The sequence below is a fragment of the Pollicipes pollicipes genome, unplaced genomic scaffold (genome assembly GCF_011947565.3).
Source record: "Pollicipes pollicipes isolate AB1234 unplaced genomic scaffold, Ppol_2.1 Scaffold_1600;HRSCAF=1878_pilon_pilon_pilon, whole genome shotgun sequence".
Lineage (NCBI taxonomy): Eukaryota > Metazoa > Arthropoda > Thecostraca > Pollicipedomorpha > Pollicipedidae > Pollicipes > Pollicipes pollicipes.
In genome coordinates this window covers 18512728-18537123 of record NW_023595962.1, presented here as the reverse complement: position 1 = coordinate 18537123, position 24396 = coordinate 18512728, and the positions used below count along the sequence as shown (strand labels likewise).

The 24396-nt window shown below is 48.7% G+C and overlaps 2 protein-coding genes across 2 annotated transcripts; one reads left to right on the top strand and one right to left on the bottom strand.

Annotated features, from left to right (window-relative positions):
• Positions 1-2033: 2033 nt before the first annotated feature.
• On the top strand, positions 2034-7318 carry LOC119091357 (protein D3). The gene is made up of 5 exons (XM_037214107.1): positions 2034-2122; positions 2485-2552; positions 4007-4130; positions 5346-5483; positions 7076-7318. Exons 2-5 carry the CDS (start codon positions 2487-2489, stop codon positions 7291-7293), a joined length of 546 nt encoding a protein of 181 aa, XP_037070002.1. The 5' UTR covers positions 2034-2122; positions 2485-2486; the 3' UTR covers positions 7294-7318.
• An 11996-nt stretch (positions 7319-19314) lies between these two features.
• Positions 19315-23308, bottom strand: LOC119091156 (uncharacterized). The gene is made up of 3 exons (XM_037213820.1): positions 23072-23308; positions 20432-20593; positions 19315-19665 (listed from the first exon to the last, which is right to left on the bottom strand). Exons 1-3 carry the CDS (start codon positions 23148-23150, stop codon positions 19442-19444), a joined length of 465 nt encoding a protein of 154 aa, XP_037069715.1. The 5' UTR covers positions 23151-23308; the 3' UTR covers positions 19315-19441.
• Between the last annotated feature and the right edge of the window lie 1088 nt (positions 23309-24396).

Below are 24396 nucleotides of genomic sequence, written 5' to 3'. Positions count from 1 at the left end.
TACGAAAAAAAATATGCGGCCGGAAGGGGAATTCGCCCACTCCTGTTGCACACATTTATTCATTGGTCAGAACATGCGCACAATCGCCCATTACTGTGAGCATACGTATTTTCGCGTGACTGCAGGAGTATGTTTGCTCGCCCCTTATATTCGTCACGCCATATCTGTGATGTATTATCCGTGATGTCACCGTAACGTAGCTTTCTTGTCAGTGAAAAGTACCAGCCGAGGGCATCTGGGCATACCAGAGGCCCGTTCTTCATTGGGCAATGGAAACCCATTCCTTGCTTTGGGGGTAGCCCATTCCTTGCTTCGGGATCAGCCCATTCCTTACTTCGGGATAAGCCCACTCCTTATCTGTGACGCCAGCGTCCATGCCCATTCTTTACTCGGCCGAGAGGCGAAGTAAGTGCGTTTCTTTACAAATAAGTCGTCGATACTGACATAGCAAAGCATAGCGCCCCCGTGGCGCACTATGCGGGGGCACGGGGGCACATGGGGGCCACGGGGGCACATGGGGGCCACGGGGGCACATGGGGGCCACGGGGGCACATGGCGCCCGTCCCGGGCGCCATGTGCCCCCGCGGGGTTGAATCAGCTGATCCTTCTTGCGCCCATATTTGTAACGAAATGCGTTTTTCATTGGCGTATGTCTGTGATGCCAACCCAATGGGCAGAGCTTGGGTCCAAGTCAATGAGAAACCGAACTCGGCTGATACCGCTATAAACAGACAAATGTCACGGACCGCGGCCAAAACGGCCGATCAGAGACCTTTGGAGCTCGACAAACCGCCCCAGTTATGATCATCCTCTTAAGGCCACCCGCGGTGCATATGTACGTGAGTCCGTGCACGCAAACAGTGCCAACGTGATCTTTTTCGTAGGCCAAGACCCATAATAGAGCATATCACGGATTGAATATTCATGAATCTGTCCAGTCCAATCCGGCTACTTGAGATCCAATCCGTCCGCCAATCCACTTCTTGCCAGATTTCTCAATCCAACCCAATCCCGTCCGGTTCGCCTTGCCCGAAAAATGGAATGGATCCGCGCCAATCCGCTTCCACATTAAGAACTTTTCAATATTCAAACAGTAAATCTTTTAACAGTCAAAATCTTAACAGCAAAGTTGGCTCACCCGATTATTTTAAATTTAAGAACTTTGAGGTGATATTCATGGGAAAAAATGTGCACTAAGTTGATATAAGCCAGTGAGTATTACGATACTTAACACTGCCCGTTGCCTGCTAGGAATGAAATTTTGCATGGACATCAGAACAGACAAGACTCATGTTTTTCATCATATCACAATTATTTTTCGGCCAATAGTTCGCAACCACCACATTAAAGTGGCCAAAATCAATTCTGGTTTCAATAAACTAAAGGCATGAGCGCATTATCTAACATTTCCCGACTCCAGGTAATGTGCAGGATATCCTGCACCGCCACTATAGTTTCAGCGTTACCCAGCTCACAAGTGCAGGACAACGCTCGTATAGTACTCCTGAACGGCTATAACGCCCGTCCCACTTCCTGTATGATACGTCAGGTGTGCATCTATTCTCGGACGCAAACTAATGAAGCAGCAGAGCTTCATCACTTTGTGTCAACAAACCGCAAGTGCTAATGATAAATTAATACTCTCGAGCTAATGGTGAATCAGCATTGAAACATAGCGGGCTTTTACGGGCAAGATGACCCGCTAAGAGGGGCGGGCCGGGGTGTGGGATGCGATTTTGGAAAAAGTTGCATCTCTAGTACCAACCCATGCTTCTGGCGTAACATACGTCGGCACGGACACAGCTTTTCCACCTCCGCGTACATAAATAGGGACATCCCCCCCCCCCCACATCCACACCCAAGTGAACAGCAATTTCGGGCCACCGATGACCCAGCGCCCACACCCCACACGGCACGCGCGTCCCGCGCGAACTGGCGGCGATCATGGGACCCTCAAGGCCGCTGACGTTTGTTTGCGATTCGCGAGCGTGATGACATCTAGCGGGAAACATCTACGTTTCGTACTAGAGGTTCTCAATGCGACCGGGCATCATAAGGTGGTGTTTAGTGCGAAGCGCTCTGGTGATCGGGTCGTTTCGCTAGCGTTGCTGACCTTATTCTGGTGAGTGGAGGGGGGGGGGGGGGTTTGAGGCCGTTGCGAAGCGTACCAGTGAGTGAGGGGGAGCGGGTTCAAGTTATTCCACTCATCCGGCTCCAGATCTCTGATGCACTCCCAGGGACTGCCTGAATTCGGATTCAAACATGACATGCAGCGGTTGAACTCACTCAGCTAGCGAAAAGAAAGAAGGTTGAAAGGTCTGCCGCCTTACTGCACTATGTGACAGCTGAGGCACTATTTCAAGTGTTTTGTGCTCACGTGGACAGTACGGTTTTTACCGACTTGTTAGTGACACGCTGATTTCATTTTGTTTTCCATGACCAAAGTGTGTAAACGTACCTACATGCATGGTTTTGCTTTTTCAGGAATGATGGATGCATTGTCCAAGCTCATTTCAGATGTTTTCCCCGCGGCACCTGGCGCAAAAGTAGAGGTAAGTCAAAAACAGAGGTAATGCGCTTCTGGTTGCCGAAAAGATGGTAACGTTCCAGTCGTGTGATTGAATGGTTTTGACTGAGACCTGTCAGCAGCTGTAAATGAACTGTTTTTTTCCTCTACGCCTAATTTAAGAACAATGCGTTGTTTACCGCGAAATAAAGGCAGTTAGCCAGCGATGCTAGACATATAACCAGTATTCTCGTAATGCGTTCATCCTGAAACGTACCAGTCACATCATGATTGTGTGTTTGTCGCGTTAAATATATTTAATCATCCAAAAATTCAGTTTGGGCATGTATAACGTTGCGGTGCATTATATCAAGCGTCGTATTTCGTTTTGCTAGGAACGTTTTTCCTTGCACCACAAAATGTTTCCAAAGTGGAGGTCTTAATACGGGCCCAGTTAGCGGCAACTCCAATATAATGCGCGGCACTAAAGCTGCGGCGTTTGAGTCCAAAGTGTCCGACTTTAGCACAAGGCGCGCTTATAACAAGATCTCAGACATCTGCGATTTTTTCATTGCAGTGTACGGCTTTGGTCCCAGTATTCTGCTCCTAAAAACTTGTTGCCATAGCATGGGCTCTCACAAACATGCGTCAGCGTGTGAAGCGGCGCTCACCGTCCTCCCTACTCTCCCATTCTCACTTCATCCTGCATCCTCGCAATCACACGCCTTCTATGGTAAGCTGCATGCACCAGCCTCAAGTGGGCCCAAGTACCCCCCGGCGGGGCCCCGTCCAAGTGTCGAGCACAAACCCCGAACACGGGTCTTTGTGCGGTCCGAGTCTCGGCCGATAAACCACCATGTGCGTGTGGTTCAGTCATAGCGTGCGGTCCGAGTCTCGGCCGATAAACCACCATGTGCGTGTGGTTCAGTTACACCGTGCGGCCGAGTCTCAGCAGATGAACCGCCATGTGCGCGTGGTTCAGTCACACCGTTAGCCATTCTCCTTCGTCCCATATCCCTGAAATAGTTAACAGACCGAAGAGGCTCCACTCAAAAACGACCACGCGATCAAACCTAGCGGCGATTGGATGGTTCCCCAGCACCTGCCGGAAGCACACTGTGGTACCACCGCGGGATGCATACTGTGGTACCACTGGGGGATGCAGGCTGTGGCACCAACGCGGGATGCATACTGTGGTACCACCGTGGGATGCAGGCTGTGGCACCAACGCGGAATGCATACTGTGGTACCAACGCGGGATGCATACTGTGGTACCACCGCGGGATGCATACTGTAGTACCAACGCAGGATGCATACTGTGGTACCACCGCGGAATGCATACTGTGGTACCAACGCAGGATGCATACTGTGGTACCACCGCGAGATGCGGACTCTGGTAACACTGGTTTTACCGGTACTCGGCTGTGCGCACGGGCCGATTAAAGAAACTCGCACTTTATGTAACCTACCGGCCGGCCTTCCGCGCCGCCCGTTATCCAGGTGCGATACCCGTCGGGCGTCTCCGCGGACTGCGGCAATGAGCTGACGCCGACCCAGGTCAAGGAACGACCGAAGGTCTCCTGGCAGGCGGACCCCGGCACTCTGCACACCCTCATCATGACAGGTCGGACAGATAGCGCTAGTACCGTGTAAAATCGTTCTTTGATAATTGATGGACCTCTGTTCTGATGTCCTTCGCATGCGTGATAACCTCACATGTCCATGTTTATATATATATATATATATATATATATATATATATATATATATATATATATATATATATATATAATACCTGACACGTTTCGCGTGTTGGTCAAATTCGAAAAGAAGTACGCCGGCATTTCTATTATTTACCTCCAAGCTACGGTGTGTAGAAAATAATATTCGGTAATCTCACCGATAAATCACAAGTGATTTTGGTTGCCACCTGATTTTGTTGTGTTTGATGATTGCGATTTTAAGCTAATGTTGTAGCTTTGAGAATGTCAAAAGATTAACGAAAAATTGAGAAAATATTTGAAGACAGGAATGTGGTGTACTTGGATCGTTCCTGCAAGGAATTTTGCTTGAGGTTTATTTTTTAAAGATTCCATTCGCACCTTTGAAGGGATGAATTTCCGGGATCAGAGCTTACAGTAAGCAATGCTTATTGTCTTGTCCCTGACATCTACGATCCGATCGCGTAATTCCAAGACAACGACAGAATGTAGTGGCGAAAGTTTAGCATGCTGTAATGTTCGGCACGGTCCACCCTGCCCCCTGACGTCACCTGACCTCGAGCGTGGCCGCCGCCGTCGGCCGCAGACTATATTTGTCAAGGGTAAATAACGACCACTTCAAGCGACCCGAACCCAGCCCGCCACGGGTGGGCAGGCGCTCTAGCCAACTAAATCACCGGGACGGACAGTTCTTAACAAGCACAGCACACGAACCAAGCACTTATAATGTAAGATTGAAAGTGCATCTCAGAAGATCACGACCAACGAAACCAGGGTCATTCTCAACGACCAATGTTTATTAAACAATCTGCGTCTGAAATGCATAGATATCAGTATCCATAGATTATCTTCCTCTTTTCTGTCTATTTACCATATTTATATGCGTCTATATATATATGCATATATATATATATATATATATATATATATATATATATGTAAATGTATATATAAAGCGTAGATGCGAATTTTTACATACTTGGTGCCCCTATCTCAGGTACAAAGCTTACGTGGCAGCTCTTCACAGTCGCGTGCCACTGCGACCTTCCGCAGAACCCTGTTAACGACATGCTAGCAGAAACTGACGCTGACCCGTGACTCGATGTTGATCACTGCAGACCCCGACGCTCCAAGTCGGACAGACCGATCAATGAGCGAGGTCCGCTATTGGCTGATGGTCAACATTCCTGGATGTCAGGTGGATAAAGGCGACGAGGTCTCCGAATATATTGGCTCTGGCGCGCCCAAGGGGACCGGTGAGTTCGTCGGCCGACAACAGATGGCAGCAGCGATGATCCGGTGGATTTGGTTCGTGGATTTGGATTTGGTGGTGGATTTGGTGCAGGCTACTCGCGCTACGGGAACGGGCTCCGCAATGCGATAAGGTCGCGTGTTTTGAGTCGGGGAAAATTGTGTCTCCTCGTACCAAATCCACTGGTTGACCCTGAAACAAAGCTGCTGACAATGGAAAGCTACTTGTTTGCATATGGTAATAGAACACATTGATTGATCACTTACAGCTTCATCACAAATATTTAAATACATTTGCAAGTGCAAATACATTGACTGCGTCGTTTCTTATGGTCATCTGATCATGGCCGTGGTGCAGTTTTTCCTTTTGTATCGTGCTCCAGACCTATCACGATGAGCAATGTGCGAATCTGCTCCACCCCTGTCACGACGGGCCACGTGTGAATCTGGCTCAGTTTAGGCTTTGTATGTGGTTTCAACTCTGCCTTCTGATTGACTGGATATCTGGGATCAGCTCTCACCCTAAGCAGTCTTTGTTGCGTGAACCATCCAATCCCACCATCCAATCGTGGATTTCTTCGTCAGCTACAAAATTCTTCAAAATTACCTAAGTTGTTAAGTGCATTTGCGAGGAACACTTTGCACGTTCATGAGATCGTAGTAGACCTGGTCTTACTCCTCGTGGAAAGACCAGGAGAATGAAAATATAGATGCGTTTATATTTCGGCGACATGCCTTTATCGAAAAGAATAGCAGAACAATCTGCGGTCTGTTGAGCTATATTGTCCCGCTTTATCTGAACGAATCCGTTCTTTTGTTTCCATAAACATAAAGGCATGTTGCCTAAATATCAACGCATCTATATCTCAATTCTTCTGGATTTTCTCCGAGGAATAATGCTATTACTTCTGCCTTATGCACGGGCAAAATTCTTTGATGACAGCTTAACGTGCCGGGATGCTCAGCACGGCTCATTCTGGTCTCAGCCGTCAGCTGACCCTCAGCACGACCACCGCCACCGGCGGCAGGTCAGGCTTGTCGGGGGCATATATCATGCGCCCGAAGCGACTCGAAAGGGCGAACCAGCCCCCCCCCCCCCCATCCCGCCAGGGATGTGTGGGTGGGAAGGGAGGCACTTCACCAACTGAGCTACTGGGATGGGCGGGTTGACTCCGGTGATCTGGCTGGCTGGTTGGCTGGACGAGGGACATGTCTGCTGAAGTAACGCTTGCGAGAGCTCTTCCGGTGTTGCATGCGCAGTACAAGCCAACCGTGTGGCTGGTGCTGTCTGTCTCAAATATCGCTGCAACCTACTGCCTATCTCGCCGGCTTTGGTTCCGACAGGTGTGGTGCTGACCGACTAACGATTCGTTGAAACGCCTCTGGGGGACAAAATACCTGCTTTTTGGGACATCTTACACGTCACTGAATGGTTTCTGTGAATAATGCTCTCCTGACAAAGATAAGACATTAGTATTTGCCTTATTACTCTGAAGAAAAAAACAGGCGAACGGATATATAAATGAGCTGATACTGCGGCAACATCGTTATCGAAACCGAAGCATACTTATCTTCTGATATTTGTTTGTGCCGCCAGGACTGCACCGCTACGTCTTCCTCGTCTACCGACAGCCGGACTCCATCACCGTCGACCCTTCGCTGCGCGTGACGCGCTTCCAGCGGGGGTCGCGTCCCAAGTGGAGCGCCCAGAAGTTCGCCCTGGAGCACGGCCTGGGAGCGCCTCTGGCTGGAAACGCGTTCCAAGCGCAGTACGACGACTACGTGCCGATCCTGCACCAGCAGCTGTCGGGTTGACAGGGGCGCGCTCAGGGCAGCCGAGTGGGGGGGGGGGGGAGGGCGGGGAGGACGAGCCATGAGACCATGTGTGCGCAAAGATTGCAGAACAGGCTACACTCCCCGCCGGTGGAATTGTCCAGTGTCTGCGCCGGCGCTGCTCGGTTGTTGGCATGCATTTCGTCCGTCACTTCGCTTCGGCTCGTTCGCGCTCTTTGTCATTCAAAGGGCCAGAACCACACAGGTACAGTCTCACAGGTTGTAACGCAACTTAATGTGTGCGAGCACGGAACCGTCATTCACAACGTGACCCGACAGTGTCGATGGAAGCAGGTCATCCGTGTCATGCTGGTTGGACAGGGGCATGTTCAGCTCACCAGCCTGACATTGGGCGCGGGTGGCATGAGTATGCACTACGCTCGCCGTTCTCTGCTTAATGGGGCTCGAGCCACCAACGCAGCCAGCGGCCAGCTCGATGGCTCGATAGCTCGATGCTAGATAGCTCGATGCTCGATAGCTCGATGGCTCGATAGCTCAATGCTCCATAGTATCTGACGACACCAGATCCGGCCACAGAAGGTCAACCAATGATCCTTCAGATCGGTTCAACCTAGATGCTTTGGAAAAAGAGATGATTGAGCGGAGCGTTGCTGGGACTAAGGGCGACATGTCGTTTGCGCAATAAACTCTAGATCGTAGTAAGAATTTTGTCAAGTTGACACTTGGTAGCATAGGAATGGCATGAGAAAGACCGATTACGCCATAAGCCATTGAACTAAGCCTTCTTCCTATTATATTCATTGTTAATATACCTATTTCTGAACTTACACGACGCAACGGATATACCTCTAATTATCTGTGATATCGGTTTGGCGTAAAATTGTTCCATGGTTTGTATCTCTGGAGAGGTAAGTACAATTTGCAGCATAATATCTGTTGATATTCCAGTAATAGTGTGCTGGCAAAACACTTGCCTGCACGACGAAATTGCATGCCTTGCTTTCGGATGGGAACAGCAGTTCTAGTATTACAAGTGGCATAACCACGCTTCGGTGTATAACTGAACTGAAATTAGAGCGGGACCAGGTTCGAACACTGTATGCTTTCAAGACTAACGTCAATACCGCAGGATACGTCGCGTTTTCCGCTAGTGCTCGCAAATAAATTCAATGCTTGCACCAATCACGTCCGCCGGTTGATGCCTGGTTGACCAATAGTAGGGCTAACTCTTACAAAACCTCTGGTCCACGGCTTGCTTCGAACGCAATTTTGGCTGGAAACTATCGACCGGTGCTCAAAGGCTGATGGAGGTGTAGTGCTCTCATGGGGCTTCAAAGGCGTCGTGCATATGTGTCATATGATGTAATACTAATGGTCACAATGCCGAAATGCTGACCCTGTAGTGCTGATTACCGCAAACGTTTTTCACGGAAAGATGTTTTGTATAATAGGGAAAGCTAAATTAGCTTGGATGCTATTCGTGCAACCTTGAGCATTTATGCAACCTTAAGCATTTCTCAGGATTTAAGAGGGCGGCGGCGGTCAGCTTCAATGCTATCTAACTTTCATGTTTTGATCTGCATGACGTAGATGATCGTGTAGTGTCTCTTTCAGGGGTTTTCATGGGTGCCGAGTCCATTTTTTTTTGCTTCTTTATGATCTACGAGATCTAATTAAACGCCAAATTAGAGGTAAAATATCAAACGCAGAGAGGTGCTTTGACGCAGCGTAGCGAGACCTAAAGAGACCTTTAGCGCAGTACTACCAGCCAGCGCTCAACACATTCCTCTTCTACCTATCATAGTCACCATCACTATGTACACCTAGCTCCCCTTCCGTTGTCTTCGATGTCCATCTGCTCGCTGGTGCAACGGCTATAACATGCGATTTCTCCCTAACACTTACAGTGGTCTGTACGCCAAAGCCCTGTGCTGTGACTAGTGCAGCTGCACCATGCAACGCTGCACGCCTTGCTTCCAGTGGTTCAGCTGCGGGTCACTACATCCAGGAACGCTTCGGAAGTAAGTGCTGATGTTGAGACGGCCGATGTGCTGGTGGAGACTTCGTCGCTCCAAACGAGGTTGAAAGATCTCAAGCTACTTTACTTCGGGCAAAGGGGGGCACAGGAAGCTTTTTCGTGGGGTGGAGCTAGGAGAGTAGTGGGCCAGTCGAGTCTCAAAAATTTTAGTCAGGCGTTCTTCGCTCCCAGGTACTGGTCAGATGACGCGGCACCGAGGTGAACCAACATATAATCTCCTGGCACTGCAGCCTCGCTGTCCGAGTGTCACCATACGTGCATGCCCGCCCGGAGCTCCTCCCTGGCACGCTGGGGAAGATACTTCATCTGTCTGACATGCCATCTCAGTTAGCGAGCATAGTCGGCCTGTCACGAAGAAATACCGCAGCGTTGCCTTGAGACGGTACTGAATAGAGAAGTTGTCGTTCCGTCCTCCACACAGGAGCGCGAGTGCCAGCGATGTGGGCTTGAGGAGGCATTACAAACACATAGTCGTAGTCCTGCACCCTTTGGCTTCCTCAGGTAGACCCTCAGCTTCTGGTATGACGTGGTGCCTTTCGCGTGCAGCCTCTTCAGCAGAGCGGCGATGGTGAGGTGCTTCCTTCGCGACTCACCCACCAGGCTGTGCAACTGCAGCACTTCAGCGGATCTTTCAGTCAGTGGGTACCTCGGCTCTCGACAAAGGCTCTGTGCGCTGAAGAGTCGCGGACTCACTTCGCTGCCGTCAGGTTTAGTCAGCAGTGGAATGTGGCCTGACTGTTAGAAGTCCACTAAGCCCCTGGTGACGTTCGGACCGGTGTCGGCTCGCCGCCCGACAGCCAGACACCCTACACTGCTTGTGTGCTTCGAAAGGACGCACAAGCGGTCTCTGGATGCAGCACACCCATCTCACAGTCGACCTCCACTTGTATCAGACTGCATGCCTAGTCTGATCTAACGAGCCTCAGCGCCGGACCAACATCATACTTGACTCACACGGGCATGATGCACACTCATGATGCACACTCATGATGCATGATCCATGATGCTCATGGACCGGCCATGAGCGTAACCACGAGCGCAGCGTTTGGTGGCGGTATCACATGCAGGACAAACGGGGAGGCCTGGAACAAAGCCCGAATGGCAAACCGTCTCACTACAGTGCTGCTGCATGTCTCCTGCTTATTGGTAACAAGGTATACCAGTAGCTGAGCAACTCCCTGGAGTCCAGCCGAGAGCACTCGACCGGGAGGATGTGGACAGGCTCCTTGATGAAGAGGCGGTGCACGGGAACAGCATAGAGACGATTGCAACAAGGGACATGGCATTGAGCGCCAGCAGGGTGCAGACCAGTCACCCCACTGAGTGTAAGCATTATCACCTTAACCCCAGAGGTTCTTCAACTGTTACTTGAACGTCATTTGAGTCTTCTTTTTTACGGTTGTACACCGTATGACCTAAACCCAGCTATGTAGAACAGGCTGTGTTTCGTCTTACACTGATTCCTGGACGGCAAACAGTGTCGCTTCAAATGAAAATCACTATAATGAGAGCTCAGCAGGTTTGTAAGAAATATCGATGTGAAGCCTTGCATAAGCTTTTCTTGTTTTATTGCTTATACTCCTCGATATATAGCTATAACAGCATGATTTGTGAGCTAAGCTATCACGCCCTGGCAGAGTTGTGAGCCACTCATCGCGTATCGCTTGGCTGCGACGAGTTTCTGAACGGACACTAGACATCCATAGTGCGTGTCTATGTAAGCATTGCGATCTCCTTTAATGCATGTGTGGTACACTTAACACATGTTCATATGAACACAACACTTAACACATGTAGTTTACAAGAAATGCAGCTGCTGCCATGTGTACCCTCACTACGAGTACGAGAAGGCAACATACAACATATATGGATCAGTAGAGGGGATTCTGGTGAGTCATTATCAAGTTTGCCCTTTGACTTACGATTTAATCTTGAATTGAACCCCATACCTTAAAAAGCTGCGAAAATGGGCTCACCGCCATCGAAATCCGAAAGAAATTAACGACACCCAAGCCTCCAAGTCGCCGGAATAAATTTTTGAGACTGGGCCACCGCTCATAATGGTGGGAGATAACACCTTGCATTCTGAGAAATGCTCAAAGCTGCACAAGTAGCAACTAAGCTAATTTGGATCTCCTAGCTACATAGAATATATTTTTTTGCAAAAAAATTCGCGCCAGTCGACATTGTAGGATCTCCTAAAGGAAGCATAAGGATGGCAACCCGACTTTATAGTCGAGGATATAGTCTAAGATAACATTTCAACCATCTTATTTGTCTGGAACGGAAGCTTCCGGAATGCTGCTGTCCGTTCTTCATCCTTGGTCAGACTAGGTGTAAAAAACAAGGTGGTGAATTTCACGAAATTGTCAACGTGGCTCACTTGATTCAAAAACTTACAAATGCGGAACAGACCCTTGAAGCGCAGCTTGGTTTACGCCACCTGGCCTACGTACCCTTCGAGTCACGGCCGAGGGGTTTATTTGTGTCGACACGGGGTTCCTTTCCTCATACGGCGCTTGAGGATTAAACTGCTCATAATGCTGCCACTGCCAGTATGCGCTGATGCCGAGTCTGCGTTGTTAGAAACCGCGTCAGCAAGAGGGAGCCCTCAGTGACAGCTCTTATATTGCCATTTTCAGGGCACTGACGTAGAATTGAAACTTTGGAAAGCCTACACAATTCGATACACATGCTAAATCGTAAGCCTACGTTATGTTATGATACCAAGTTATCATGTTCTTAACGTAAACAACATATATCGTGTAATGTCAATTCTCAGGTTCGTTCGTATCTTAAATTCTTCCAGAACATATCACTTTTCAAGAGATTGAATTCACCATGTCTTGCCTTCAATGCGTCCCATTCATTGCAAACGGCGACTGATGAGGTTGAACTTTGCCAAGACACGAAATGTCGTTTATTGACACATATATTTCAAAACTGTTTCAGAGCTTGCCAAACACTGGCTGCACGAGAGGGCAAGGATATTGAATTATTGTAAAAGACGCTGAAGCTAGCATCGCGGGTTCACGAACCACATGTAGTAGAGACAACATCATTGTACCTTGACATAAAACTTGCTTTGAGACCGATATTATCACTGACTGCCTGTTTAGATTATCCAGACGGCTGTTATTTCTTCTGTTTGTGATGTTTCTTTTTCTTTAAACATGGACAAATAGCTCGGCAGCATTTTCTCATCAGTCTTTTACAAGTCAGCTTCTTCTTCTTATGTTTTTTCCCGGATTTGCTCTGCTTGGGCGCGTCTGCCTTCCCATCTTCTGCTGCTTTCTTTGAATCACCCATGTGGTCTTAATTCATGTCGGAATTCTTAAGGTGTGCTCATAACTACTGGCCGCGGAGCAACTCTTCACGACAATTCAAGGCTGCAAACTGTTTTCAACTTACTTTAAACAAAAGCATATGCTAATGAAGCAATGGTCAATTGTGGCAAAAGGATGTGAAATAAAGCGGAAGAAAACGAAGATTTTCTTGTACAAACCAACTTAATCTAACTCAGATCATTATGCCAAATTGGTACTGTGTGATACTGGTTATTAACACAAGTGTTTGCCTTCATTAACAAGAGATGCCACGTGACTTCAGAAATAGCAGAACCTCGCATCTTTTCAAGTTTGTTTTTATGACAGTATCGCCTTTGCAATAAGGGAAACGGCAATAACTGCTGACAGAGATGTTCGTTCGGTTCTGCGATATTTCTACACACTAATCAATTATCTGAACAGGCAAGATCTTTCCAAGATATGCACATAAGCACAGACGAGCACTGCCATCTGTTTTGATTGTTGGACTTAAGTATTCCAGTATCACAAACGGGGATAGCAAACTCTTTCGACTTGGTGGATAAGTAAGGCGACGAAAATAGACATATTCACGAGAAGCTTGGTCCCAAAAATGCTTATGACAGAGACTTTTGGTGACGACTGCGACGAAATAATAGAGGCCTCCATACATAGATATCATGCCTCCATGGCAACACATTTCGTCACACAACAAAATCAGACATTCCCGTAAGGAATTAAATAACCTTTACTGTACCATACGGCACTAGGGTCTCCTTTTTAGGGTTCATCACAACCCGGTGACAAAAATATTCAATGATTTTGAGTTGGTCGCTCGCCTCGGTGACATATCGGTGACAAATCACGGCATTTCCTATGGCCAGACCCGTTGGCCCATTCGCTGTTTTTACCAGCGGACGCTCAGTGTCCCAAACCAGACAGCATAAAATGCTGAAAAACATCTAGATATGGGGCTCATCTGGCCGCAGGGGTATGTCTCCATTATTGCGATGCGACTTATTTAAGATGGGCGGTGACTTTCAATTCACTGAGACTTTGCAAGGGGCACTCGCGTTGCAGGATCATGAATACCTACCTAAGATTAAATTGTTGGCTCTGTTTACTTCGTTGGCGGCGCCGCGATTCAGCATGCTGTCCTCAGTGGCAAGGGGCATTGACAGTTCAGTGTAAGTCGGCGAGATGATCAGATTACGATAGACATTGACCTGTGATTATCCCAATCGTCGTTTAAAGCACCGAAAAGGCTGTTGACTCACTGAAGCAGTCACGAGCGACCAGCCTTCTTCCCTTTCAGAGAACCGTGGGTTCGAAGTTGATGTCTGGGGCACTCCTCATGATAGAGAATGCCAGGAGGTGATAATGGTTCTGAAGTGCCATTTTATGCCATTTTTGCTCTTGTCCTGATTGGGAATAGTCACATAGAACCAGTCACATAGATCTACGGATCAGGGGTGCACCTAGTTTCCTATCAGTTCAGAGCTTTATACCCCTAAGCTTAAGGAGAAGTGTGACAATCTGGGAAACATCCATGTTTTGGGGCAACATTGCAAAATTTGTCACAGCTCCCCTAATCTCTCTGCAAAAATCTATTCCCCTACATGAAACGCAATTATTTCACCGATGTTTTGTTGGCATGTAAACAATTGGTTACAGTTCAACTTTTCGCCAACGTCAATCTTGGATGCTGCAAATTCATATTTGCAAATTTATATTAAATTTATATTTATACAGTAACCAATGATGTAGGCAATGGGAATGTAATGACAGGTGAGGAGTAAGTTGGTGTAGCAAATGTGGGCAATCAGGAGGGAGGGGGAGGGGTGCAGGCTGCATTGTCATCTCCCCCTTTTACCAGGACTTACGGCAGGTAGGAGGATGTTTTGTGGTGTCATCGTCCGACTGTGCTATGAAGTCACTGAAATATTAGCATTTGGCTGCCTCTGAGGACAGTGCTGGCAACATGCTAATGACAGCACCCTTACTGTAAGTGCAGGTTGTGAATGTAGACAGTCTCTCTCATACGCAACCTTCATGGATGGTAGAAATTTGTTTGTGTAGTGGTGACACAATGACAGATGTGTCCATTTTCATGAATAATTAGGGCGATAGAGCAGCCCTTGGGTTATGGTCAATGAATCAAGCCCAGAAAAGATGATTTCATGCTATGGTCAGCTTTTCTCTCACCCTTTTTGTAATCTTCCAGCTAAAGGTATTGGGGACAGGAATCAAGATTGAATGGGCCCGACCCAGCATGGAAGCTGGTTAGGGCCCCAGAAATTAATTTGAACTGACGATCATGCATAATGCATGGCAAGTATCACAAGTAACGTTAGATTGCCATGCTAGTTAGCATCCAAAGGGCAATTTCGGTTTGCCAGTTGAATTTATTTTAATGTTTGGATGTTGGTAAGAAAATGTGTCATTCTGCTGCACCAGCTGATGTTTTTACGATCTGAAATGCAGCGTTTACAGCAGCACATGTAAAATGGTGGTAGCCAACAAGTTTAACCCTTACCCTGCTTAGCCGGTTTTTCATGGGGGGGGGGGGGCGATCCCCTGCCGTTTACAAACTAAGAAAGGCAGAACCGGGCGAAAAAAAACAAAACAGCGAACTGTCTTTAACGAGATCTCACGATGGGTGAGAAGTCTCCGGCTGTTCATTGACCGCACTAGATCAAGTCTGAAATCAAATTTCCGTGAAAATCAAACTATTTCAGCTTTGCGTGTTGTTTGTAACGCTGAGATCATGCATCTTTTGCATCTTACATGCAGAGTGGAGTCATAGATCCTGAAGAAGGCGTGTTTCTCGTTTGATGATGAGTACAACTGTGCGCAGTTCTAATTGCTTCTAGCCTATGTTTGTAATGTAGGACTTTATTAGGGTAACAGTGCCAGGCCTCCGCGCGCAGTCCGCAGAACCGTCGCTTTCCGCCCGCCGTTCCTGCTGGCCATGGATCGCCTAGCAGTGCTCGTAAAAAGACACATCGGTAGCCCGAAATCAGAATAGCAAAGGGCACCTTTCTGATGTAAACACACGGGCAATGCATGCCCCAAAGGCTATCGAAGATTTGGGCGGGACTGCCCAATGTACCGGACCGGCATCCTCAAAAATCCTTAGAGGGAGGGGGGGGGGGGGGAAGTCGCCACATCGCCTCTCTCCCTCCTGTCAGGGCGACTATGTTTTTAGAAAGAACCAGCAGGTGGGTGTAAAGCTATTCCAGCACATGTCGGGCCAGGCTTGGAGCATGCCTAAGGTAGAGTGGATAGTTTGATGACGGTTGAGATGAGGCTCGAAGCTCACACGCGATTTTCCTATGGGGGCATGGCCTCGAGGAGGCCTGCATGTTAAACGTCATCCCCAGTGCTGCCTGCCACTGGTTCTTCCCTGTATTCTGCTGCCCCGGCTATCGAGGTCCTTCGTCGTCGTTTTTTTGCGTTCGAGGAAAGCAAAGCCAGCCGTAGATCAAGCTTAGCGGTGAGGCCATGGCAAGACCCGAGGGTGGAAGAAGACTGCTGTTGTGATTCAACTGTCCCATTGTGCGGGGCCGGTGTGCCTGCATTCTTCGCGGCAACGAATGAACGTTTTGGTTGTGTGCATGATACTACGGGTTGCGTTGATGAAAGAGACTTCCGGTTATTACCGACTTCTGATAACGCTGCTGGGCATGGACGCCATTGCTATTTCTTGTCGCGTGACATCGTGTCACACTGCTGGCGACAGTTTTGTGCGCAGAAATTCGGTCGGCGGCAAAAAAATACACTTTTACCATTCCACAGTGGTGGTTCCCCAGACACAAGACATCTAGCTGGAAGATTACAAAAATGTATGAGAAAACAAGCGCTCAATGTGAGCACTCACTATAAGTTCTCATGTTTCCTTTGATTGTCAGACGGCCCCGAACAGCGCCAAGAGACCGTCTGTCATTCGGGTTCCCGTCCCCGTTCCAGTTGAGCAAATCTTCTGCTGACCGAATCAAGGCCTCTTGTTAACACAGAATGCCCTGTTAGGCACTGCAGGCCCCTGAACGATACAGGGGCCCGACCGTTGTAAATCACGTGCCCGGTGCTGCCCCCGCTTGGGAAATGACCCCCAAAGCTCAGGCAAACACGGAACGGACTGTTCGTTGCTCGTGGTCTCTGGCCGAAATAGAGGAACGCTCTGTCTCAGAGGTCCCTATCGGTGCACGAGGTCATCTTACTGACATTTGGGATTCCGGTCCTGTGGGCGGGGGTTCTTAATGTGACATACAGCAAACCCTTCGAACCCCTCAGCCATCACATCGGGCCCTTGATCTTTGGTCTCGAGAGACCCTTCGGCCCCTCTTCGGGCCTACTCCTTCAACTCGAGTATAATTCTGTACTGCAAATCTGTGCACTCAACTCCCACTAAGCACGATGTAATTCGTAGCATGTTTCATGGGATTCTAAAGAACTCATTAAGTAGTGAAAAGGAAAGAAAAAGCATATACGTAGTATGAACTTTGCCCTCAGACAATGGATATTTTCCGCGAATTTTAGTTAGAATGTTGGAGGAGGTAAAAAACGCGCGTTGGGGCGATGGGCGGTAGGAGGAGGGATCACATCCTGTCAAACGACGGATTTTAAATACCACCTACGATAGATAAACACTTGCTTTGGAAAATCAAACATATCGTTAGAAAATCAACATTGCGCGTACGGATAGCTTGAAAGAAGGACAATAATCTGCAAGGTCTCTGGTAGATCTTGTATCTCGAAGCGTAAATGTCCGAGGGCAATGGATATCATTTATGCAACTCTGGGCTTCAACCGCTTCGCACGAAAACAAAACGTGGCTTCTGGAATTAAGTGCATACTGAGTTAAAAACATGAGAGGAACATAGTCTTTGTTGGGAAGTCTATACGCGCTGTTCATTTGAGACATAATGCACACCTGCAAGACGCTAAAATAAAACAGGAAATGCCCCTTTCGGCGACCATTTTTGGGCAAAACACGCTCAGGCCGAAATCCAGGGATGTATGAACCCTATAGCCCTTTTAGAGCTCAAGGTCGTGTGCAGAGGACAGGACCATCCAGACAGCAAGCGAAGAGAATGCTTTCTTATAATGATAAAAGTCGGCGGACAGTCCTTAACGTACAGAGCTCATCATAGCCGATTATACGAACGTGATAAGCGCCTCAACCGGTGAAGCGTGCTACCTTAAAATCGTTTACAGGTGTGAGTGATGCCTGACGCGTGATGAGCGATGCCTGTTTAATTGAATTTGTTTACATGTAGAACTGATACGTGATGCGCCATGTCTGTTTACCTGAAATTACTGGCATGTTTGAATGCACCGTAATATGTGATGCCTGTTCACTTGAATTCGTTTGCACGTGCATGTATTTTTCACCCATTCCAATTCTTAGTTAGATATGCACTGTATCGTAGTAATGGCTGACAATTGCTTATTGTTTCCCCTGAATGTTGGTGACCTGTAAAGACTGTGGCTCGCTGGTTAAAAACAAAACCTCTGAAGAATCAAATATCATTGGAAGGCAATTTTGATTTCGCTTCTGCTGCTCATGTCGACAAAGACATGATGCCGAAATATTAACTTATCTTTCTCTCCATTCTCCTGGTTGTTCTACAAGAAATAAGGCTTTCACTATTCCCTTATCTTTATGCATAATGTTCTTCGCAAATACACGTAACAGCTTACGTAATTTCGCCGGTGGTTTTACCGTGTAAAAACAATGACCTTGAAGTTTCCTCCTTGGAAGTTTTGAGGTTTTTGTTTTAGCTTAAGACCCTCCGACGTTTCATCGTGTAGCAGTTGTCCGATGAAGAAATCTTTAGCGTCATTTCCTCGGAGAGGGAACTTCCACTGCCGTTAACATTTCAACCGCGGGTGTCGTGTCAGCTAGCATCCGTGTCGTAGCAGTCTCGTTGGGAGCCGCTTTCGCAGCACCAGCCGCAGCGAGACACCCTCTCGACCACGGCAGGGGTGCATTGCACGCATCACAGCCCCCGCGCGCACAATGGGCGGAATATGTATTTCGTTGAGGCACACAGGACATGCCCTGCTCGTGGCATAACACTTGGCGGCGAGAAAGGCCACAACTCTGCCGATACAACAGGTGACATTGCTAAGTAACAGGGTGCGCTGTTCGTACTAGCCACGCGCGCCTGAGCACGCCGGAGGGCTTAAGGCCACGCGAGGCCGGGACACGACGGAACCGTCCGTCGGACAGGGCATCCGACCCGGCTCAAAATGCCGCACGGAATGTGCAGCGTACAAACGAGATTCAACGTTACATTAGTTCCGTATGACGCATGATGAGCCCTACGCAGCGATCTATACATGGTCCACTAGCTGGAATGGGTCTGGGCTGGGTCGCCTGCCGTCGGTGTGGCAGCCCCACGCCGGAGACGCCTGCCAAATCAGGCGCAGGTGATGGCTCACGTGATGAACGGACGACCACAACAGCGCTAAAATCGCGGCACACGTTTCTCCAGTAAAAAAGACGGGTTCATCCCATCAGTCCACACACAGCTCTGATGCGAGACGGCGCAGCTGCGAACGCTGCCGCGGCGGGCGCGGCGCATGGACGGATCATCGGAGGACGGGAGACGTTCCACAGAGTCGGCCAGCGACACCTCGCAATGCAGGCCGACCACGGTCTCGTCACTACCCATGGCAGGAGGGGGGGGGGGGGGGGGGGACGGCGGGAGGGGCGGAACGCGACGTTACCGGGCTTCAGAGTAGGACGTCCGACATACGAGGCGGACGTCTGCAGCGCCATCTATACCGCGCTGGACACCGGACATGACCTTCGTGCCATCTATCGGGCGCCAGCGAGAGCGACGGTGAGCGCCGCCAGCGCAGCTACGGCGGCGGCGGCGGCGGGCCGGGAGGCGCCGTTGCAGCCGTCCTTGCGCGCGCACGTGCAGACTTCGGCGTAGATGTCGAACGTGCCCATCGTGTGCAGGCAGAAGCGCTCGTCGCCGCCGATGCCGGGCTCGCCGACCCGCGCACAGTCCCGGATCACACGCCAGTTGCCGTTCACTGCCGGTGGGGGCGAGTCAGCGGAGGCGACAATCTCAGCACGACGTTTGGAACCGTCAAAGCCGGCGAGAGGGCGCCCGATTACGTAAGCTTAGATATTCTTGAAGAAGCCCCACATACCTCAGCAGATGACCCAGCATCCGTGCCTCTCAAACGGTGCACATAACTGGGTGTCGCGCGCGACGCGTCTGACCCTAGGTTAACTCACCAATGCTTAAGACTCGCGAACTCGCGAAGTGCGCCCAGGATGCACACTTTAATTGACAGTGAAGCGAACGAAGTCAATTTACCGTACCCTCAAGTTTCTCCATGCCTTGTCATGTCATTGGGGCTTTACGACGCACTCAGCTGCTGAGGCCATATGGCGTCGCCTGCCTCTCACCCTAGCAGGAAGGGCGGGCGGGGAATCGAACCCCGTACCTCTGGTTTCCCAGACGCGCTAACGCAGACGCGCTAACCACTACACTACCGGTACCCCCAAAATTTTATTACCGGCACCCCCAAAGAAAATTATCCACGTCGTGTACGCTGGTGGGCTGTTTTAGTGACGAGCACGGCACATGTTACGACCATGGATCGCGCAAGCTCGCATTCTGTTACCCAGGGGCCTGCGGCACACGTCATAACACCACCACCAGCAGCGCGGCCGCCACCCCCGCCGTGCCAGTGCGAGGCTCTCCCGCGCCGCAGGAGCGCACGCTCTGCTCCAGCCGCCGGCCGTTCACGGCGACGGTGGCGCCGGCTAGCGGCGACCACGGACACTGACCCTTCTGCCGGATCTTGCGGCACATGGTGGCCTTGACGCCGGGCAGGTGCTTGCGGTCGTCCTGCTTGTCGCAGTCGACCTTGTAGTAGGTGTTGTTCTCGAACGGGTCGCCGCAGCCGGGATCCTCCCGCGAGTTGCACTTCCAGCACTGGATGCCCGTCACTGCCGGCGGAGACGGCGATGACGCTGCCGAGCAGCTCATGTATGGCACCACGGCCGTGTGATGATCAGGCGTGCACCCTTTAGGGCACACTGATAAGGGCCCGCCGCTCCTTGTGACAACGCAGCGCTAGTCGATGCGGGGAGCACTCAGTTGCAGGGGCGCAGCCAGGAACGGGTTATGGGGGGGGGAGGGGGGACGGGGCAGAACCCAGTGAGCATGCATCATAACAGGATCGAAGGTGCCACTTATGGTGCTTAAGTTAGAAATGTAGGCCTAAGAGGGGGCCCAGGCTCCTCTCCCTCTCTAACCCTGCACCTCTGCTCTGCCAGCAGCCTGGCTCGTGCACCAATCACACGCATTCACTGACACTCGTACTGGTATTGTTGAGCAGTTTCTCCCACCCCAGGAGTTTGCCTGCAACAATGTTGCACGTCGCCAGTGTCGTGTTGCGATCCCCGGTGATGGAGGGGGGGGGGGGGGGCGGAGCGCTCTGAACATCTCAGGACACCCCACCCCATGTGACCCCATATAGCAGGTCACCCCACAGGATGGCTGACAAGATTGCCACATCAGAGGAAAATCTCACAGATCACACATGGACAGCTCAAAGGGTGGCTTGGAAAAAACTTAACAAAAAGGTACACAACCAGGCCTTGGTCGGACTGGAGTCATTGGCAAAGCAGCACCACCTACCAGCAGCTCAGTCACCAAGTCCCAACAGCCAGGAGTGGTAAAGAAGGACATCTGCCAATGCTGAGAGAGAACTTGTGAAGTACACACTGAGTGTCAGTGGAGCTCACAGGGTTAATGGTGTCTGGTTATGTTTAACACACCAATACTTGTGTGACACAGACACCATTTCAATGTAAAAAGATGTTATTTGATGCCAGCAATAAGCACTTTGTAGTCATTCCCTCTCAAACCCTGGGAACCTCAGACCTTGATTGTGCTGCCTGTAATGTAATCATGCCCTGTTAAGTGATGCTGTGGTATGTTATCACATCCTGTGTTTAGTGCACGCAGAACCAACACAGTCTGGTGTCCACAATTTTGTCACTGAACACTTGTTCACACCAAAGCAGAAATGTCCACCTTTTCAGAATGATCTAGAACACCATACATATTAAATCAGATCAGCAAAAAGGGGTAGTAAATTTCCTCTTTCTACCTGATTTATTCAGCACTTCTGTTCAAGAACATAAGAACCAGAATGGTTATTAAGGAACAAATAAAAGTGCAAAATTTCAGTCCTAGCATTAATTATAGTGAGACACTGCTCCTCAATTTGCATCATTTAGTATGCCTTAATAAGACCTGCATCAAGTCTGTAGATCAAGCAGTGCACACATCTTCATTTGTCCCTGCTTCAACTTTGGAGAGTAAAATTTCCAATGCCCAATAACAAGCACAATATATTTTGCCATTACATCTATTTAAGACTTGTAACCAGATTAACTTACATTCTGGGCTGAAGGGTGATTCACAGGTCTACGGCTTTCAAACAGTAACATCACATCCTCAAGTTTCAAAATAATCCATAAAGTCCCCTGAAAGCCAAGATATCTGCACTAAGTTCAACATGGTGCTGAACACGCCACTGAACAGATCACATATTCAAAACGGCAAAAATGATAATCAGCGTTCAGCCAACCATTTTTAACCTGATTCAACCCAAGACAAAATGCAAGACAACAGAGCTCATGTTTCCACTCATTGCACAGCCTCATGCTGCTAGGGCTACATTCATCTTCAACACAGCTGTTTAACATCAGATCTTCCCATGCATGATGTTCACATCAGATTAGATCAAAGGAGCCATGACAACAAAAACTTAATTTCTTTAGAAATATTCAAAAATACCCAAAGTGCTCACAACACTATGAAATCCATCTCTCATTAATCAGTACCTGCTGGTGCCAAACTTTGGAAATTGTTAATGACGCAACCAAGGCAACAAAAAGTGGAAGCATAAAAAGAGACAACAAAGATGACAGGCAGCCAGACTCATACATGTGCTTGACAGCCTGGTTTCAGCTATTGAGCTACAGGTGAGAAACAGCACCATACCAACATGCAGCATGATTAATTTGCAAACCACTAAGATATAACCAGGAGAAGACATTTCCTGGATATCATGAGCCAGCATGAAGCATACAAGAGTGCAAAAGGAATCACAAGCAAAGCTACTATGTGAGCTAGCATTATGAGCAAAGCAGTCACTAACTTTTTATGCATCTTGACCTATGTTCACCACATTAATCCACTAGGTATTAAAAAATCTAGATAAAAACGAAAACCAATGCACCATCTCCAAATGTGCATAAGACACACAACCACTTGGAAGGGCTGTCAAACTTAGATGCTGACTTGGATGCCATATTATTAACATGCTCCCCTGGGGCAAGCAGTGTGAATAATCCTGGAGTAATTATTAATAACTACAGCAAGCCATAGAAGCCCATGACAGTTCGACTTACCAAATCCTGGGTAAAATATTTGCATCAGGATAAACACCAGAGTAACCGCGCTGATGACTCTCACAAGCAGAGCCTGCATAATGATGCAGGTATGTCTACAGCAGAGGGTGAAATAAACGCATCAAACTGATGCCGAAGCCAACATAAAATGGCGCGTGAATTGTTAAATTACGAAACTAATGTAATCCAAACATAACCCGCACAGACCAACCGTGTCCCGTTCACACATAAACACGTCCGCTGACACGCCCAACGGATTCGAAATGCTATGTCTCAACTGTGTATGATATGCCTCAGATGTGTAAGGATGATGGTATAGCACACGGTAGTTGGGCTAAACTACTGTAATATTGTGATAGTCGTATAAGCGTGAGAAATCTAGCTTCGCAAACAAATGTTTGCTGCGGTGCATGAACAGACGAGGGTGGTGCAGCAAGGGGAGCAGAAGGTGCATTTGCCTCCCTGCCTGCCTTTGTCCCCTGCCTGACGACAGGGACAAAAGCTTGTTTTACCGCACAATTTTCGGGAGACTCCTTTTCCTCAACTAAAGACATTATGTTTAGACGTAAAGCCCCAAGAGTCCGATCAAGAGGGCCCCTTAACTGGGCTAAAGAGGAATAAATCGGACTCAGAAGAAATTTTGGGAAATTAAGGGACCCGGTTTCTGGGTTCTATGATGACTTTCTGTTCTTTCTTGGTCCTTTTCTGGTTTAGGAGGCACCTTTTTTGGCAAGTGGAAGCGAAGTTTTAAGTTTTTTTCGGTTTTGAGCACGGGACAATTTTGAATTTCAAAGCTAATCACCACGATGGCCGAGATAAGCCTAGAAGCCTAAAAGTTAGAACCGTCATAGCTTTTTTAGATGTGGACGGACCTGGTGAATATTGCCGAAGTGTCCCGTTAGGTGCTAAATGCACATTTATCTGTTTTGGAATGGTTTTCAGTGAGTATTCCGACAGTCACTGTCCGGAATGTCAAAAACCAACCGCACAGTATGGCCGCCCAGCGACCGGGCCCGTATTTTCTGCATCACCGGCAATTATACGCATTCGTAGTACTCTTTAAATCTTACGGTTTCTGAAATACCTTTCAGAAGTTAAATCAAATAATTTAAATAAAATACTACATGTAATCTCAATGTCTTAAAGTGGCCCATACAATATTCAAAGAAATTCTGGCAGGCAGCCAAGGATGGTGCAAATGGGAGCTTAGCGCCCTGAGCCAAGGCGGTTTACTGAGCCTAGGCGGAGAAAGAGTTAAGCTACGCGCGAGAAGGAATGACACTGAAAATGTCGGAGGCATTGCGTCGCTTCAACTTTACGGCAAG

Excerpts from the sequence above, each read along its gene's own strand:
- LOC119091156 (XM_037213820.1), bottom strand. The coding sequence starts at position 23,150 with ATGCAGGCTCTGCTTGTGAGAGTCATCAGCGCGGTTACTCTGGTGTTT. Across the intron at positions 20,594-23,071 it reads AATATTTTACCCAGGATTTG|TGACGGGCATCCAGTGCTGG; the intron begins GTAAGTCGAACT and ends CTCCGCCGGCAG. Across the intron at positions 19,666-20,431 it reads CCGCAAGATCCGGCAGAAGG|TGAACGGCAACTGGCGTGTG; the intron begins GTCAGTGTCCGT and ends CCCCACCGGCAG.
- LOC119091357 (XM_037214107.1), top strand. The coding sequence starts at position 2,487 with ATGATGGATGCATTGTCCAAGCTCATTTCAGATGTTTTCCCCGCGGCA. Across the intron at positions 4,131-5,345 it reads GCACACCCTCATCATGACAG|ACCCCGACGCTCCAAGTCGG; the intron begins GTCGGACAGATA and ends TGATCACTGCAG. Across the intron at positions 5,484-7,075 it reads TGGCGCGCCCAAGGGGACCG|GACTGCACCGCTACGTCTTC; the intron begins GTGAGTTCGTCG and ends TTGTGCCGCCAG.